General features: G+C 47.0%; 1 protein-coding gene across 8 annotated transcripts in view; it reads right to left on the bottom strand.

Moving 5' to 3' along the window:
* Positions 1–18,562, bottom strand: part of ARSG (arylsulfatase G) — a 147,943-nt gene that overhangs the window by 97,248 nt on the left and 32,133 nt on the right. For 4 of the 8 annotated variants that reach the window (XR_013407106.1, XR_013407108.1, XM_077972588.1 and 1 more), the window contains exons 1-2: positions 18,387–18,450; positions 2,205–2,958 (exon numbers count right to left, since the gene is read on the bottom strand). Coding sequence is in view for 2 of the 8 variants with exons in the window: in XM_015120180.3 (XP_014975666.2) it covers positions 2,205–2,422 (218 nt within the window). In the remaining 6 variants the exon portion in view is untranslated. Of the gene's footprint in view, positions 1–2,204; positions 2,959–18,386; positions 18,451–18,562 lie in introns of those variants that run through there. The other 4 variants (XR_013407105.1, XR_013407107.1, XM_015120179.3 and 1 more) reach the window with 1 other exon arrangement.

Genomic DNA, 18,562 nt, shown 5'->3' with positions numbered 1-18,562 from the left:
GGTTTTGTTGGTTTTGTTTGCTTGTTTTGAGACAGAGTCTCTGTTGCCCAGGCTGGAGTGCAGCAGTGCAATCTCAGCTCACTGCAACCTCCACCTCCCAGGTTCAAGCGATTCTCCTGTGCGCCACCACATCCGGTTAATTTTTGTATTTTCAGTAGAGATGGGGTTTCACCATGTTGACCAGGCTGGTCTTGAACTCCTGTCCTCCAGTGATGTGCCCACCTTGGCCTCCCAAAGTGTTGGGATTACAGGCGTGAGCCACCGCGCCCAGCCAAACACCAGTGGTATGGGGTTTGAGTTTTATCCTTCGGGCTAAAAATGTCTTTGAAGGACTGGAAGAAGAAGAGTGTTTTTACAAAGTTCACCTTGATGGAGGTGAGGAAGAATTGGAGTGGGTGAGAACAGATGCAGAAACCGCCACCCACCAAGGGTGCATATCTCAGGAAAAGCATCAAGCTCTAGGATGCAAGTGGCCAAAATTCTGTGGAGATGCCCTATGCGTCATCCTAAGTGGTGAGCTGAAATGATTCCCCCCGAACCACACGGAGGAGTTTCGCCCAATGCAGACAGGATCCGAGCTGGACAATCAGACCAACGTTAGCCCAAGAAGAAAATCCTGAAGCTTGAAAGCTCTAACGCTTGTTTTCCATCTAAGTGGGAAAAGGAGCTGGGTGTTTTAACAAAAATCTGCAATAGCTGTTTCCTAAACACTTCGACGCATCAGATGCATAGGCTCCTCTTTTGCAGTCCCTTAGAATTCAGTGTGCCTTAAACATAAGCCATGCCTCTCATAAATAAGTGAGTCATGTCTCCCACGCTTCACACACTCTCCGCTGCTCTTCAAAGGCCATCTCCTCCCTTGAAACCCCAGGTTGGGTTCCATACCCTCGCCTCTGTTCTCCAAAACCTCTGGATGTTGGGGCTGGGTGCGGTGGCTCATGCCGGTAATCCCAGCATTTTGGGAGGCCAAGGTGGGCGGATCACCTGAGATTAGGAGTTCAAGACCAGACTAACTAACATGGAGAAACCCCATCTCTACCAAAAATACAAAATTAGCTGGGCGTGGTGGCATGCAGCTGTGATCCCAGCTACTTGGAAGGCTGAGGCAGGAGAATCACTTGAACCCAGGAGGTGGAGGTTGTGGTGAGCCGAGATCGTGCCACTGCACTCCAGCCTGGGCAACAAGAGTGAAACTCTGTCTCAACAACAACAACAACAACAAAAATCAGGATGTGGGCTCAGAAGCTATCTGCTTATAATTCTTATTTCTCTTATTTCCCTTTCTTTACTTTTTTTTTTTTTTTTTTTTTTTTGAGACAGTCTTGCTCTTGTTGCCCAAGCTGGAGTACAGTGGTGCAATCTCAGCTCACTGCAACTTCCGCCTCCCGGGTTCAAGTGATTCTCCTGCCTCAGCCTCCCGAGTAGCTGGGATCACAGGTGCCTGCCACCGTGCCCGGCTAATTTTTGTATTTTTAGTAGAGATGGAGTTTCACTATGTTGGCCAGGCTAGTCTCCAACTCTTGACCTCAGGAGATTCGCCCACCTCGGCCTCCCAAAGTGCTGGGATTACAGGCGTGAGCCACTGCGCCCAGCTTATTTACTTATTTTTTAAGAGACAGAGTCTCACTCTGTCACCCACACTGGAGTGGTGGCACGATCATAGCTCACTGCAGCCTTGAACTCCTGGGATCCAGTGATCCTCCCACTTCAGCCTCCCAAGTAGCTAGGATCACAGGAGTGTGCCACCACCGCTGGCTAACTTGCTTTTATTTTTTGTAGGAGTGGGATCTCGCCAGGTTGCCCAAGCTGGTCCCAAAATCATGGGCTCAGATGAACCTCCTGCCTGAGCCTCCCCCAGCATTGGGATTACAGCCATGAGCCACTGCATCCAGCCCCTTACTTTCCTTTTAACCTGTCTCCTCTACCAGACAATGAATAACTTAAGGGCAAAAATGTTTTATCTTGTTCACCTCTGTACTCCTAGCGCCTAACACATAATAAATGTTATGAGATAGATGGATGGGTGCTAGATGGCAGGATTTCTTCACGATGCTATGCTAGCTTCAAACCAAATTAATTAATAGATTAATTAAATCAGCATGGGTCCATCAATGACTCTTTAAGTGCTTTGCACGGCCCCTTCCCCTCTCAAGAACAGGAGTAAGACATCCAAAGACAGGTTGGCCTGGCATCTCAAGACTCACCTCATTCCCTCCGAAGCCATCTTATCAAGGTTGGCAGTGTCCTTTGTTTCTGCCCAGTTTGCTCCCAGGTCACCCCACCCCATGTCGTCGGCCAAAATAATCACAAAGTTTGGCTTCCGGCCTCTTGTTTTCCCACTGATGCAAAAATCCACAAGAGGATAAAGAAATCCTGAGAAACTCACTCCCGCCAACAAAACCTTTAGAAAAAGCCAGCCCATGGCGGTTAAGGCAGGATTCCGATTGTCTGGAGCGACGGCAGCCACCACTAGAGACTTTTCTGACAGCTTCCTTTCAAAGCAGGAAGTCTCTGGGGAGCAGAGGTGGCATATGCAAGAAGATGCTGGTGGCAGCGGTGATGGCGGTGATAACGGCTATAGGAGTGTTGGGGGCGATAGAAATGAGGCCCCCATCTGGAATCCTAATTCAGAAGAATCAGGAAATGTGCAATCCCTAATTTGGCTTGATCTTCTATGGTCAGTGTTTCCTCACTGCAGCTCGGTAAAATGACTGGTTGTGTTCAATAATTTGACATCAATGTCAATAACTGCTCTTTGGCCACTAAGAAAGTGACCCTCCTGTATTGAGGGCTGTAGAGCCACAGCACAGGCCTTACATCTGTCTGGGACTCCATCTGGTGACTACAGGATGAGTTCTCGCATCTGCAGAACACCTGGATGTTCTAGAAGCCACAGTCAGCCCCGAATAAGTTTCTGAGTTCCAGATGGTTGAGGGCTTCATGTTTCTGTAAGGTTTCCTGAAAGAACAAAAATTGACAAGAAAACAGAGTTAAAACTGCCAGTGCAGCTGTGTTTTACTCAGTAGCTTAGGAAATAATCACTTTTCCATGCCAACAGATGTTTTTATTCAGATATTTAACTGATTCATCTGTTTCTCCACCTGAAAAATAGTGATGATAATAATACTCGCAATGGACCTGTAGTGACAGGGTTGGAAGTAACATTAGAGATGATCTCTGCCAGCCCACTCACTGTATAGATGAGGATATTGAGGCCCAGTGTTCTGGGTGGGACTAGGACCAGCCCCCAATGCTGCTAAATCCCAATGTGCCACTGAGAATTCTAGAAGGAGAGGTAAGACCCTTATTACCAAGACATGGTTATATGTAACAGTCATGCTATAACCTAATGTTTCTACATTAAAAAAAAAAAAAAATTGGAGATAGGGTCTTGCTACGTTGCCTAGGCCAGTCTTGAACTCCTGGCTCCAGTGATCCTCTTGCCTCAACCTCCCACATAGCTGGGATTATAGGCATGTGCCACCATGCCCAGCTAAAATTCTTTTTTTTGAGACTGAGTCTCACTCTATCACCCAGGCTGGAGTGCAATGGCACAATCTTGGCTCACTGAAACCTCTGCCTCCCGGGTTCAAGAAATTCTCGCCGGGAGTGGTGGTTCACACCTGTAATCCCAGCACTTTGGGAGGCCAAGGTGGGCGGCTCACCTGAGGTTGGGAGTTTGAGACCAGTCTGATCAACATGGAGAAACCCCAGCTCTACTAAAAATATAAAATGAGCTGGGTGTGGCGGCACATGCCTGTAATCCCAGCTACTTGGGAGGCTGAGGCATGAGAATCGCTTGAACCCAGGAGGTGGAGACTGTGGTGAGCCAAGATCGCACCACTGAACTCTAGCCTGGGCAACAAGAACAAAACTCCATCTCAAAAAAAACAAAAAAAAGAAAAAAGAAATTCTCATGCCTCAGCCTCCTAGTAGCTGGGATTACAGGTGCCCACCAACACATCCCGGCACATTTTTGTATTTTTGGTAGAGATGGGGTTTCACCATGTTGGCCAGGCTGGTCTCAAACTCCTGACCACAAGGGATCTGCCCGCCTTGGCCTCCTTAAGTGCTGGGATGACAGGCGTGAGCCACCACACCCAGGCCCAGCTAAAATTCTTAACAGAAGTTAATCTGAGGGAAAAGGAAATGGTTTTAAAAAGTTAATAATAGAATCTAGGTAGAGGATATATGGGTGCTTACTATAGAACTCTTTTAATTTTGCTGTATGTTTGTAATTTTCATAATAAAATGTCAGAAAAAAATTCATAATTTTTTTTTCATGGAAATGTGTCCCTTTGCATCCTACCCATGTAATTTTAATAAGAAAATCTAAAGACATATTCAGCCAGTGGTGCGTCCTACACGTGGAGGTACATACGAATCTGCTGTGGATTTTGTGTTTATTAAACCGCAGATTCAGTAGGTAACACTGGGCCTGGGATCTGCATTTCTAACAAGCCCATGTGAGGCCTGTACTGCTCGTCTTTGGATCACACTTTAAGTAGCATAGGTGCTGGAAAACAAAAACATCATGAGTCTAGTGCAAGAAGAAAAAAGAAACTGCTTAATCTAACTGATGGCTCAACTTCAGTGGACAAACAAAAGCAACAAATCAGACTGAGTTTTGAAAGACGGGAATTGAAGGTTATACTTTAAGCTAGAGATTGCAAATGGAGCCAAGGATAAAACTAGATTAGCTCTAGTTCACTTAAAAGCCCTAAATTTGCAAGTTTATTTTATTTATGTATTTATTTATTTTTAAAGAGACAGATCCCAGCTCACCGCAGTCTCAAACTCCTGGGTTCAAACGATCCTCCTGCCTCAGCCTCCCGGGTAGCTAGAACTACAAGTGTATGCCACCAAGCCCAGCTAATTTTTTTTATTTTTTGTACAGATTGGGTCTCACTATATTGCCCAGGCCAGTCTGGAACTCCTGGGCTCAAGTGATCCTCCCACCTCAACCTCTCAAAGTGCTGGGATTACATGCATAAGCCACCACATCCAGTCAATTAGGAAGTTTAATAAGGAGGAACAGAGTTGAAATTGTGGACCAAATAAAAATTTCAGTTGGCTGGGCATGGTGGCTCATTCCTGTAATCCCAATACTTTGGAAGGCCGAGGCAGAAGGATTACTTGAGGCCAGGGGTTCAAGATTAGCCTGGCCAACATAGTGAGACCTTATCTCTATATTTTTTAATCTAAAATTAACAACAACAACAACAACAAAGTTTCAGTGGAACACCCAATGTATGAAGCAGATTAAAGGAGAACCAATGTGTAAAAAAGATGGGCCTGGGATTATGACAGACACTTTTTCCAGTTGTACATCCTCGCCACCCAACCCAATTGATCAATCCACGTGGATGGGGGTGGTTAGAGGTATGTAAATTCTGGAAGACCTGGATAAAAACCAAAAGAATGGGCAAATACACACTTCATCAAAATAAAAAGAAATCCAAGTACACAGTCATGTCATCTGGAGGCCAATGAATCAATTGTTCAGAAACGCAAATTCTTTTGTTTCCCAAAAGGAGATGTATTATCTCAAACTCAATTAGACTCAACTGGTATTTGTTGATCTTGAGACTCCAAAGATGTCTCCCTTTGTAGGAGAAAGAGCCTTAGCACAAGGAGGGTAGTTAACAAATGCCTGTGGTCCCACTGCTTGATTCCAAGATCATTCTACTGGCTTCTGACCATGTGCAACAGACACAGGAGACTTTTCCTCTTAAAGTTTCTTAGCTTGGAACACTAGAGCAGCCTCATGCCTGGTCAATAATTCATTTCAGAATGGATCCAATGTAGAAGACTTCAGGGAAAAAAAATTCACTTAAGAAAGAAGCTAAAATTAAGGTAAGAATATAAATAAACAGATTGTGTTTCTTCAGTGTTCCATGATGAAACATTCCATTGAGGATTTTCAAAGAGAATAATTACTTAAAATTTTCATAGAATGGAAATAAGCAAATCTAGCCAGCACACCATTGCATTATTCTTCACACCCACACCTCCAGGGAGACATTTAATCCTTTCCCCATTTTTGTTTTAACTAAATGGAAAAGGCAGACCAGATACTCAAAGAATGGATGCCCAGGTACAGACTTTGATTAAGATCTAAGCTCAAACTTAGAGCTCAAGTGTGATAAAGAAAATGGGGCTGGGCGCGGAGGCTCATGCCTGTAATCCCAGCACTTTGGGAGGCCAAGGCAGGCGGATCACCTGAGGTCAGGAGTTCAAGACCAGCCTGGCCAACATGGTGAAGCCCTATCTCTACTAAAAATACAAAAAAATTAGCTGGGCATAGTGGCGTGCACCTGTAGTCCCAGCTACTTGGGAGGCTGAGGCAGGGGAATCACTTGAACCTGGGAAGCGGGGGTTGCAATGAGCTGAGACTGCACCACTGCACTCCAGCCTGTGCAAAGGAGTGAGATTCCATCTCAAAAAAAAAATATATATATAAGGAAAATGGTCCCATAGCCAGACTCAGTGGCTCATGCCTGTAATTCCAGCACTTTGGGAGGCAAGGTGGGAGGACTGCTTGAGCCTGAGAGTTGGAGACCAGCCTGGGCAAGATGGTGAGACCCGATCTCTACAAAACAATTAAAAAATTAGCCAGGCATGGTGGTGTACGTCTACAATCCCAGCTACTCAGGAAACGGAGGTGGAAGGACCACTGGAGCCCAGGAGTTCAAGGCTGTAGTGAGCTATGATGGTGCCATTGTACTCCATCCTGGGCAACAGAGCAAGATCCTGTCTCTGAAAGCAATACCTCCAAACATACAGCTATATAAGCCAAGCATTTGATTGCATCTAGCCCTTAGAACAAATGAAAAAAAGAAAATGGCCTTGCTTGCTGCCCTCAGATCTTATCTGATGTTATTTTGCCAGCTTTTTCTTTCTCCATCACTCTCAGAAAGGAAAGTAGACACAGGGAAGGAGCATTCCTGGCTATAAAGAAAGGCAGAGTCTTTGGCAAATACAGTGTCCACCCCTCCTTCCACTGGGGCAGAAGGTACTCGGCCATGTCAGTCAACAAATCCCACAACGAAGGCCCATCTGCTCCATCAGAGCACAAGAGACTGTGAAAGATCCTTGCTGAGGACAAGCATGAACAATTTCCCACATCTCATGCTCCCCAAGCAGGAGTAGAGTGAACTTTAGTTGACAATCAGCTTTACCCATGATTCCTGTTCTTCTCCACGACCCCCATTTTAAAGTAGGGCTGCTAAGTGTGCTCAAGTTTGACCTCCCTCAGTTTCCAATCTTGCTTAGGGGTAAAGGTACTGATAAACAGCCAAATGACCCACAGGCAGGCTGTGGGCCAGAAGCACTGAGAAGCAAATGGAATACAGCAACCTGAAGATCCACTGAGCAGTGTCTGAAAACACAGAGCTGAAGTCCTTGGGCTTCCTGAGCCACTCACTTCATCACCTGACCCTCATTTCCCATGGGCCTCCCTGTGGCCAAGCATCCTCCTAGAGAACCTTGAAAACAGCTGAAATAACAAGAAGGTCGGGCAGACCTTTCTGGCAGAGGGTTCTGTTGGTTTTCCAGAGACAAAAGCATCTGATGAGCTGAGGCCAAAAAAGACAAAAGAGCAGTGGGGGAGCGGGTCTCTGGGATGTGAAGTCCTGTTGTTTTACTCCCCAAAATCAGAACATGGTCTGTGTGCTGGCTGGGGGCCAGGAGCCATCAGGGGCTGTCAGAAGGGGCCATCGTTGGGCATCAGCTGTTCATGTGTTGTCTGAAGCAACTCCCCAGTGCATTCTGTCATTTGTCCACCAAATTTGTACTGACTGACAGGTTTTAAACCAGGCACGGTGCATACAGCCATGAATGAAACAGACAAAAATCCCTGCCCTCACACCACTTACTTTTTTGAGAGTGAGGGGAGAAACGAAATCAATAAAATGTAAATAGCACGGAGGACATCAAAGAAGGAGCTCAGGCGTGGGATGGAGGCTGCAAAGTTAAAGGGGGTGGTCTGGGACAATCTCATCAAGAAAGTGCACTTTGGATAAGGATCTGTATGAGGTCAAGGAGGAAGCTACGCAGCCATCAGGAAGCCATGCGGGAAAGGTAGAGAAACTGGGAAAGGCTGAGGTCTGGCACAAGCAAGGAGCGGCAAATAAGCCACTGCAGAAGCAATGGAGAGACAAAGGGCAGGAATTAGAGTCAGAGGAAAGAAAGGCTTTTGCTGCGAGAGATGGGAAGCCAGAGGGATTGAGCAAGAGCAGCAGGCTCTGGCTTACATTGTAACAGAATCCCTGCCCTGGTGAGAATACACAAATGCCCTGCAGGGCGGCAGATGAAACAAGCAGCTGAGTTAGGAGTCCCTTGCATGGGTCCAGGTGAGTTCAGGTGAGAGACAGTGCTAAAGCGAGACAAGCAAAATGCCTAGGGCACAAAACGTCAGGAGGTGGCCCTTCTGCTCAGGTGGCCACCCTGTACTCACACTACCTGGGCAGTGAGCACTTCCTTACATGTTGCCTCACCCTAGTCCATCCAGGTGAAAAGGAAAACACAGTTCCCACCATAGCCAGGACAAAGGTTTATTTATTATCTACACATAATAAACATCCTCGTGTCCCAGTCTTTTGCCCATAGACCCCAACATGTAATTTTGAGGCTGGCCCAACTTGGAAAGACTGCTTTCTTAGAGTGTGGGGACTAAGGGATAGTAGTCTAAGCTCAACAGAGGATGCAAAAGACATCTTTGAATGCCTCTATCCAGACTGGGAGAGCAATTTCACTTAGGTAATTAAAATGCTTTTTTTTTTAAAAAAAAAAAAAAAAAAAAAAAAAAAAAAAGCTTGGAGACCTTACGCCAGACACTGTTTGGGACAATATCATCTCTGTGAACCCAACGATGCCAGGAAACCCATCCACAGGGGGCATACGACATCCTGCCTCGTTTTAGGCTCGAACCACCTGTTGAGACTGTCACAGAAGAAAGCCATATTGCAGGAGCCAATTTGAGAGAGCCCAGGTGGTATCACGCCATGCATCTAAAAACCCAGTAGCCCTGAGGAAATTATATCTGTGTCCTGGCTCACAGATCAGAGAGAGGACATGGACCTCTGGATAACATCTTTTCTCTAAAAGTCTATCCTCCACTTGAGAAGGAAAATCCTGAGGGGTGTGATCAAGAAGAAAGCTCCAGGAAAACTGTCTGAAATTAGCTCCCTGGAAGCCTGTTTGCCACATTTTTAAGAACTTTTCACAAAACTGTATTTACTTATCACTTATTACACATTTTATTATGGAACTTGTCAAACACACCAAAATTAAGAAACTCACATTTACTTACCCAACATCGCAATTCAACAATTATCAACATATGGTCAGGCTGGCCCTCTCCTTCAATTTCCCTTTGCCTCCCTCTCCACGTATGCTGGATTATTTTGAAGTAAGCCCCAGGCCAGGGGTGGTGGGCCACACGTGTAATCCCAGTGCTTTGGGAGGCTGAGGCAGGAAGATCACCTGAGGCCAAGAGTTAGAGGCCAGACTGGGCAACACAGCAAGACCCCATCTCTCTAGAACAACAACAACAACAACAAAATAGCTGGGTGTGGTGGCATGTGCTGTAGTCCCAGTTGCTAGGGAGGCTGAAGTGGGAAGATGGCTGGAGCTGAGGAGTTCGAGGCTGCAAGTGAGCCGTGATCATGTCATTGCACTCCAGCCTGGCCAACAGAGCAAGACCCTGTCTCTTAAAAAATAAAAAGCAATCCCAGACATCATATAATTTTATCCAAAAGTATTTTGGTACGATTCTCTAAAAGTTAATTCTTAGTATATAACTACAATTCCATAACACTCTCCTTTTAAAAATTAACAATTGATAGTATCATCAAAAACTCAATCACAGTTCAAATGTCCTCCATTGTCTTATCAGTATTTTTTTTTTAACAGTTAGTTTGTTCTAATCAGTATCCAGACAAGGTTCACAATACACTGCACTTGGTTCACGTGTCTCTTTTCTTTTCATTTATGGCTCCCCTCCTCCTTTCTCTGCATAGATTTGTAAATAAGTTATGTTGTTTGCCCTGTAACATTTCTCAAATTTTGGATTTAGCTGATTGTATCCTCTATTGAAATGTTCCCTGGACCCCTGTTTTCCCTGTAAACTGGCTTGTAGATCTAGGATGAGATCCGATCCAGGTTCGATTTTTTTTTTGGCAGGCCCACCTCATGCATCGTATCTTTCCCCTTGTCACATGCAGCCTGTAAATCTGTGGTTTACATGTCAAAGTTCCATTTTTTCAGCTAGGCGCAGTGGCTCATGCCTGTAATCCCAGCACTTTGGGAGGCCAAGGCAGGTGGATCACCTGAGGTCAGGAGTTTGAGACCAGCCTGGTCAACATGGTGAAACCCCATCTCTACTAAAAATATAAAAATTAGCCAGGCATGGTAGTGGGTGCCTGTAATCCCAGCTACTTGGGAGGCTGAGGCAGGAGAATTGCTTGAACCCAGGAGACGGAGGTTGTAGTGAGCCAACACAGTGCCACTGCACTCCAGCCTGGGCAACAGAGTGAAACTCTGTCTCAAAAAAAAAAACAAGTTCAATTTTTTCCCTTTGTCATTTTTGCATGAGAGTAGGAAACTTTCTCTTTTTTTTTTTTTTTTTTTTTTTTGAGATGGAGTCTTGCTCTGTCACCCAGGCTGGAGTGCAGTGGCCGGATCTCAGCTCACTGCAAGCTCCGCCTCCCGGGTTTACTCCATTCTCCTGCCTCAGCCTCCCGAGTAGCTGGGACTACAGGCGCCCGCCACCTCGCCCGGCTAGTTTTTTGTATTTTTAGTAGAGACGGGGTTTCATCGTGTTAGCCAGGATGGTCTCGATCTCCTGACCTCGTGATCCGCCCGTCCCGGCCTCCCAAAGTGCTGGGATTACAGGCTTGAGCCACCGCGCCTGGCCGGAAACTTTCTCTTAAGAAAAACAGTGCTTTGTACTATCTTTTCTATTTCTGTAGATTTACCCTTGCCCTGGATCCATTCCACTTCCACATAATGAAATATGTTACTCTGTTATAAACTAAAAGTTTGTGTGCCCCCAAAATTTGTATGTTGAAGCCCTAACTCTCAGTGTGATGATATTTGAAGATAGGCCTTTGTAGGGTGATAAAGCTTAGATGAAGTCATGAGGTGATGGGATTAGTGCCCTTACAAGAAGAAACATCAGAGAACTTGTTCGCTCATTCTCTCCGCCATGTGAGGACACGGCAAGAAGGTGGCTGTCTGCAGGCCAGGAAGAGAGCCCTCACCAGGAACTAAATTGGCCAGCACCTTAATCTTTGACTTTCCAGCCTCCAAAGCTGTAAACAATAAATTTCTGTTGTTTGGGCTGTATTTTTGTAAATTTCTGTTCTTAGTCTACAGTATTTTTCTTTCTTTCTTTCTTTCTTTTTTTTTTTTTTTTTTTTGAGACAGAATCCCGCTCTATCACCCAGGCTGGAGAGCAGTGGAGCAATCTCAGCTCACTGCAACCTCCACCTCCTAGGTTCAAGAGATTCTCGTGCCTCAGCCTCCCAAATAGCTGGGACCACAGATACATACCACCATGCCCAGCTAATTTTTATATTTTTAGTAGAGACAGGGTTTCACCAGACTGGTCTTAAACTTCTAACCTCAAGTGATCCACCCATCTCACCCTCCCAAAGTGTGGGGATTACAGGCATGGGGCAACAAGCCCAGCCTAGTCCATGGTATTTTGTTATGACATCCTGAGTACCCCAAGACAGATTCCCACTAAAGTTTTACCTGGGAATCTCTGAAGCCAAGGCTCAGGTAGGGGCAGAAGTAGAGGTAAGACCCAAACTTAGAAAAAAAAACCCACTCAATTTAGTGAAGCCGTTACTTAGCACATTTGCCTTTTGGGGAATTGACTTTTGAGATGTGTTGTCTTATTTCCAGAATAGTATGTATCCAGGATTCAGCAGTGATTTGCTAGCTGTGTGACCATGGATATGTTACAGAATCTCTTTGTGTCTCAGTTTTCTCCCTTACCTGAAAAATGCAGTTTTAGCCTGGAATTAGATATCAGGGAAAAAAAAAAAAAAAAAAGTCATAGTAAACTTTCTCAACCCCAAACACAATGTGAGAATGAAATAATCCTACCCAAGTTCTCAGTAAGTGCTAAGAAATATTGGCTACTGTTAGTCTATCTCTTGACTGTTTTGAGGATAAAGGGATAATAAATATGAGAACACACTGAAAATGTGCTGTGCAAGCCAAAGCATTACTAACATTAAAATAAAACATAATGGCCAGGCACAGCGGCTCACGCCTGTAATCCCAACACTCTGGGATGCCGAGACAAGAGGATCACTTGACCCTAGGAGTTCCAGACCAACCTGGGCAACATAGCAAGACCCCGTCTCTATTAGAAAAAAATTTTTTACTCCCTGAAGCTACTGGCTGAATCTGCCAGAACTGTTTGTTAGCAAGCTCTGATGCTGGTTTCTGAACCTAGAGAAGGCAGAAGCTACAAACACACCACCATAGTCTCAAACAAGGCAAAGAAGAAATAAAGAGTGATTTCAGTTTGCATTTTCAACGTTCCAAACTATGGTTCCGTGTTACACAATCCCATGACTATCTGTGCCATCTTGGCTAAACCTGAGCCAGGTCCCTTCAGCTAAGCAGACTCTAATAATAGCTGGCATCCTTGGAGTATGCTGCCTTCCAGCAAATCTGGTTTTGGACAATTTAACAATATGAGGTCAAGACGTAGGGTGCGTGTGAGGGGAATCTCCCCTTTGTTGATGTTACTTGAAAATGGAAGTTACATTTCCATATCAGAAACATTTCAAAAGAACTCTTTGTCCATGATGCTTGGCTAGCTAGGTGCTCAAGCAAGAAAGAGCCACAACTCTGGGGTGGAAACTATGTAAAGGCAGGGACATTCTGTATAGTTTATGCACTGCATAATTCCGGCAACTGGTCCAGAAGGTATTCAGTCAATATTTGCTGGATGAATGCATGTAACACGAACATCGACAGCCCAGCCGGCTCTGCCCCACCCTGCCAGCTTCATCTCATCATTCTCCTAAACTTAGATGACTTTTCTAAGTTCTTTCTTGGAAGACATTCACTTGTAATTCTCACTTGTAAAACTGCACTTGTTGAAATGCTGTTTTAGGTAACAATCACATGTGTCCTGTCTTCTGAACTAAACTATAAACACTATGAGAGAAGGAACCACATCCTCTGAGGTGTGGTTTTGTGGCCTGGGAGACAACAGTATTTGTCAGTGCTCACGAGTGGGCTATGGATGAGCAGAGGCTACCTGGATGGATGGATGAACGACGGGCGTGGGAGGGAAGGATGGAGGGATGGATGTTGCCTGGACCCAGTCCTGCTGTGTATCCCTAAAAAGCTCACCTAACTCCACAGCCCCCCACTGATCACAGCAAGGCGGGACCCCTCCTCACCATTTGCCCACAACACAATCCTGCAGCATCCTTCTAGTTTCTTCGCATCGTCCCCTAGCCATCTGGAAACTCATGGGGGCACTGGTCCTAAAGGGTTAAAATGGAAGCTTAACATTGCCTATTGTTCCTGGGAATCTAGAAGCACAGGACAGGAGGCACCTGTTTAGACAAGATAGGGAAAGTCAGCATCTCCCTTTAGGCAAGAAATATAGCAGGAGGGCAGGTTTTTATTCCTTGGGCCTTGAGGAACAGGGCAGGTGGGGCAACTTCAACAACCATCCGAAGAAAGCGTGACTCTATCAGGGCAAAATTCACTGGTCCCATATGCAGCCCTTCCCAATATTGCCAATGAGATTCCACGACCCACAACTGTGTCATACAGTTTAATGTGACATGCATTCACTCCTAAATGCAATGTGATTTAAATAATTTTGTTCTGAGATTTTGAGTTGGTCGGTTGGTTTGAGATAGCGTCTTATTCTGTCGCCCAGGCTGGAGTGCAGTGGTGTGACAGCACCACCACACCCAGCTAATTTTTTTAAAAGATATTTCTTAGGCCAGCGCAGCAGTTCATGCCTATAATCCCAGCACTGTGGGAGGCCAAGGCGGGTGGATCACCTGAGGCCAGGAGTTCGAGACCAGCCTGGCCAACATGGTGAAACCCTGTCTACTAAAAGTACAAAAATTAGCCAGGCATGGTGGTGCACACCTGTAGTCCCAGCTACTTGGGAGGCTGAGGCAGGAGAATCGCTTGAACCCGGGAGGCAGAGGTTGCAGTGAGCTGAGATCACGCCTCTGCACTCCAGCCTGGGCAACAGAGGAAGACTCCATCTCAAAAAAAAAAAAAAAAAAAATTGTTTTAGATATGGTGTCTTGCCATATTGCCCAGGCTGGTCTCAATCTGCCTTCAAGCAATCCTCCTGCCTTCATGCCAAAAGCACTAGGATTATCACACTCAGCCTGGGTTTGTTTTTTAGGACTTTTGCAACAGCCTTGAGATAATTTACAGAAGCCTCCTGGAGGCTATGTTCTCTATTTTTTTTTTTTTTTTAATTTTTAAGCAGTAATAGATGACAAAACTATAGGAGCAGTCAACTATGAAGACTGAGAAGCCTAGGAATGAAATTCAGTACTGATCAAGTAAAAGTTACTCCAGAGGTAATGCCAGAGACCAGCAATACATCGATACTGCACCAAATGGTAACGGGCACGACAGAAATCAATCATCGCCCGCCCCCACACACACGAGTGGGAAGATGACCTCAGTGGCCCCAAACACAGAATGGCCTCACCTACCTCCTACCTTCCTCTCATGCTGTTCACCTCTCCCCTGGCTCAGTACCCCCCTGCCAGTCCTCCCAAGGTCCTCTCTGCCAGTTGAAGGCTTCCCTGATCACCATCCTCCTCAATCCCCCAGGAATCACAGGTTGAAAGAGTCGCAGCCAAGAGTTAGGGAATCTGACCACGAGCCAATCCCAGTGCTAAGCCCCTTGCACGTGTTAATTCAGTTAACTTAGCAAGCGTACTAAGCCTTGCACACAACTCGGTAGTATTATTATTATCATCGTCATCACTATCTGTGCCTCAGAACCCCTTGGCAAATCTTTAAATTCCCCCAGAAGTGTGTGTTTCCCAGTTTGAAGGGCCCTGCCTTCCTACAAACTGTGAAATTTGTGGGGGGGGAGGGGACCACAAATCACAAAATAAACCTAGCAGAACTACCTAGACCATCAGTTCACTGTTGCTACATGGTGGAGTGTGTGAAGTTCCTGGCCAACTGAAGAAGTAGATATTAAAGTTTTAAAGCAAGAAATTGCTTCAGTGGCATACAAGTCACTCACCCAGAACACAGGCCCTTGGGTGGGAGCATGGTGGGAGGAACAGAGACTGGAAGAGGAAGAATGGAAGGGTGGTTGAGCCATCGAAGCCTCATGGAAGCCCCCTTCACACACTCTCCCTCTGTGATGGCTGCCCTGAAGAATCAGCCCCCAAAAGCAGGCTTGCGGGACCCTCTTCCCAGAGCTCCAGACCAGATTCCTTTCAGTCTACTTACCCAAGTTGAAGTTCTCACAGGCTGGTAAATGCAGTGAGCTTATTTGCAAGCCAGGGTCATATCTGCCTAGCAACCCAACACGAAGACTTGAAGGACTATAAACGTGGACAGAGAACAGGCAGGCCAACTTTACACAAAGGAATCTGTTCTCATGCAAATGACCCTGCAAGAGGGCTAGAAGAGGGAGCCTTGGGGACAGCTCTGAAGAGCCAATATTTTCCCCCAAGAAGATGTTGGGGGACTTCTTAAGGGCATCATGATGGCCTTGCCCACTGTAAAGGAAAGCCAAGAAGGGGCTCTGCCTGCCACTTGGGATCAGGCAGGCACAACGGGAGAGGCTACGAGGGGAGCTGAGCCCGTCACTTGATTTCCTGATTTTTCTGGTCCTGTACTCCAGACTCCAAAGGTTCTTTTGTTCTTATTTAGAACTAAACAGAGTTAGTTTTGTTTGGGGGCTAGGGGGTGTTGATTAGCATGGCAATGCAGTGCTTTCTCTGGAGAAGTTAAAAAAGCAGGGGTTTTTACGCTTGGTCTCATTAGGATTGAGGGAACAAGGTGAAGCCAGCCTCTAACTAGGGTGGGCAAAAGTCATGCTGCGTGACTTTTTTGTGACTAGCAAGGCTGTGCTTAGGTAGGGTTTCCAGCCACCTCTCCATTATTCAAACACAGATGGCAAATGTCATCTTTGGATGAGCTCTAGTTGTAAAAAGCGCTAGTGTGTATCTATAAACATGGTGTAACCTTAGGTCAATCCCTCCAGTGCTCAGTGCCTCAGCTTTCCTCAACTGTAAAATGGGAATAATGAGTGTCAACTACAGAAGGTTACTGATGGGGTTAAAATTGAATTACATGTATGGCACTTAATACAGTGTTGAGGACAAAGTAAACATTAAAAAAAGATTAATATTAATAAAATAGAAGAATAGTAATACATTACTAGTAAGAAAAATCTATTATTATTATTATTATTAGAATCATGCTCCCCAAAAGCCAGGTTTCACTTGCTCAAACATTCAGATGTGATTTTTCCAATCATTCATTCACTCCTGAGGCTTTAGGCATAATTTGTGTAATTTTTTATATCAAGAGACTGAAGTACGGAGACTATGTGACTTGCTTCGAGTCACTCAGGTATATAATGGCAGGCTGCAACTTTAGGTTCCTAAGACACACAGAATATGCTGTCATATTACACACGACATTTCCATACATACAGTAACAGGTCCTAAATATTAAAGTGTAAGATCCTAAATATCAAAGATTATCTTACAGGCAGCACTGTATTAGCATGAAGTGTTCAAATCAGTTTCTAAATATCATTATATGTGGATCCTTTGAAGAACAACTCAGAAAAGGCTCTCACAGGGAGTGTGTTGGAGTCAGCAATTAATTGGCCTTGGTAAAGCATAAATCATAACAGCATCAAGAGCTAATGGGTACTGAGGCCTTACCAAATGCCAGTCACTGCGATCCGCACTTTACAAGTACCATAAATTAAACCCTCCAATTCTGGGAATACCACCTCCATTCCCATTTTACAGATCTGGAGAAATTAACGCTCTACGAGGTTAAATTACGTCTACAAGGTTGCAAAGCTACACAGCGGCCCCCTGGTTGTACAGGACTGGCCATACAGGGCACCCTGTACCAACGAATCTTCTCCCCACTTACACAACCAGAACTTGTCAACAGCAAAGGATGGCATTTAACTCAGGAGAGCCTATCCCAAAATGGTGAGAGAAATCAGCGAGCAAGGAAGGCTTTTATTAAAATTCAGATCGCCGACTCCTCCCGGTGGCGACCCTCCGTGCACGCACTCCCAAACTAGGCTCTCTTGAGTTTCTGACATCAGAACCACATTCTCCGAACCCCAATGAAGGCAGCAGCCGGCGCCAAAGTCTGCAGAGGAATGCAAATAACATGGCCTTCGCTTGCGAGCAGTTTCCAAATTTGCCCTCGGGATGTGAGGTAGAGACCGAGAAGCTAAGTTTGCGCCCCCGCAGGCTCTGAAATGTCTAGGAACTGACACATGCTTTGTCCCCATGAGGAGCTCGTAACTGGGGTTTCGCGTGCATCATCCGCTTAGTTCACAGTGACCTTGGGGTCGGGGACTACGGGATGAGGGGCACAGGCTGTCTAAACCTTCAGGTCCCCTACAGAGGGCTCCCCGCGGGTATGGGAGCCATGCACCTGTGCCGACGCCGCCTCTGCCTGGAGGGTGCGCGCGCGCCCTGGGCCGGGGATGCTGACTCAGCCCGGCGGCTCACATTCCTTTCGCGCAACGCGGATGCTGTTGCTGCTACTGCTGCTGCTGCTGCTGCCGGTGCAGCAAAGTGGGGGAAGCAAGGCACCCGCAGCGGCCCGGCCGCTCGCTCCCTGGGGCCCACTGCGGCACTCCCTCCCCACCGCCGGAAGGGGAACTGTGGGGGTGCGCGAGTTGACGAAACTGAGGGAAGTGGGCGCTGCAGGAGGAACTCAGGCGCCGCGCGCGCAGCTCACACCCAAACTGGAAGGAACCTGTTCTGCCCGGGGCGGGCGCGGAGCCGCCGCAGCCGCGAGCGCCGCGCGGAATCAGCCCCGGCGCGCGCGTTCCCCCTCCCCGCTAAATCCCTAAATCCTCAGGGTGCGGGCGGGACTGGGCGGTGGGCGCGCCGGGAAGGCGCCCGGGGGTAGGGACTAGGACCCCCGCGCGCGCGCCTGGCCGAGGTGCTCCGAGACAGGGTGCAGGCGCCCCCACCACCCCTGCACACTCGCGCTCCCACTAGCGTTGCAGCAAAGCTCCGGGGTCTGGGCGGGTCACGCGCGCAGAGGCGCGCCTGGGTTGGGAGATCGGGGCGTTGTGCCAAGGACCCCGGAGGCGCTGGTGGGGGCGGCCCGACCCCGGACCGCGACGCGGTTACCTTCCGTGACCCCCAGCCCAGGAGGCAGGCGGGCGGGCGCGCGCCCGGCGCGGCCCAGGTCCACGTGGGCCGGCGCGCGCGCGCCAGGCAGGCCCCCTCCTTGGCTGCGCTCGGCGCTCGCAGCACATGGTCGGCGGCGGCGCGCCCCCGAGGCCGGCGGAGACCGGCTGCAGCCG

The sequence above is a fragment of the Macaca mulatta genome, chromosome 16 (genome assembly GCF_049350105.2).
Source record: "Macaca mulatta isolate MMU2019108-1 chromosome 16, T2T-MMU8v2.0, whole genome shotgun sequence".
NCBI classification, from domain to species: Eukaryota; Metazoa; Chordata; class Mammalia; order Primates; family Cercopithecidae; genus Macaca; species Macaca mulatta.
The sequence above is the reverse complement of the archived record's forward strand: the minus strand, read 5'-3'. Positions and strand labels throughout refer to the sequence as shown.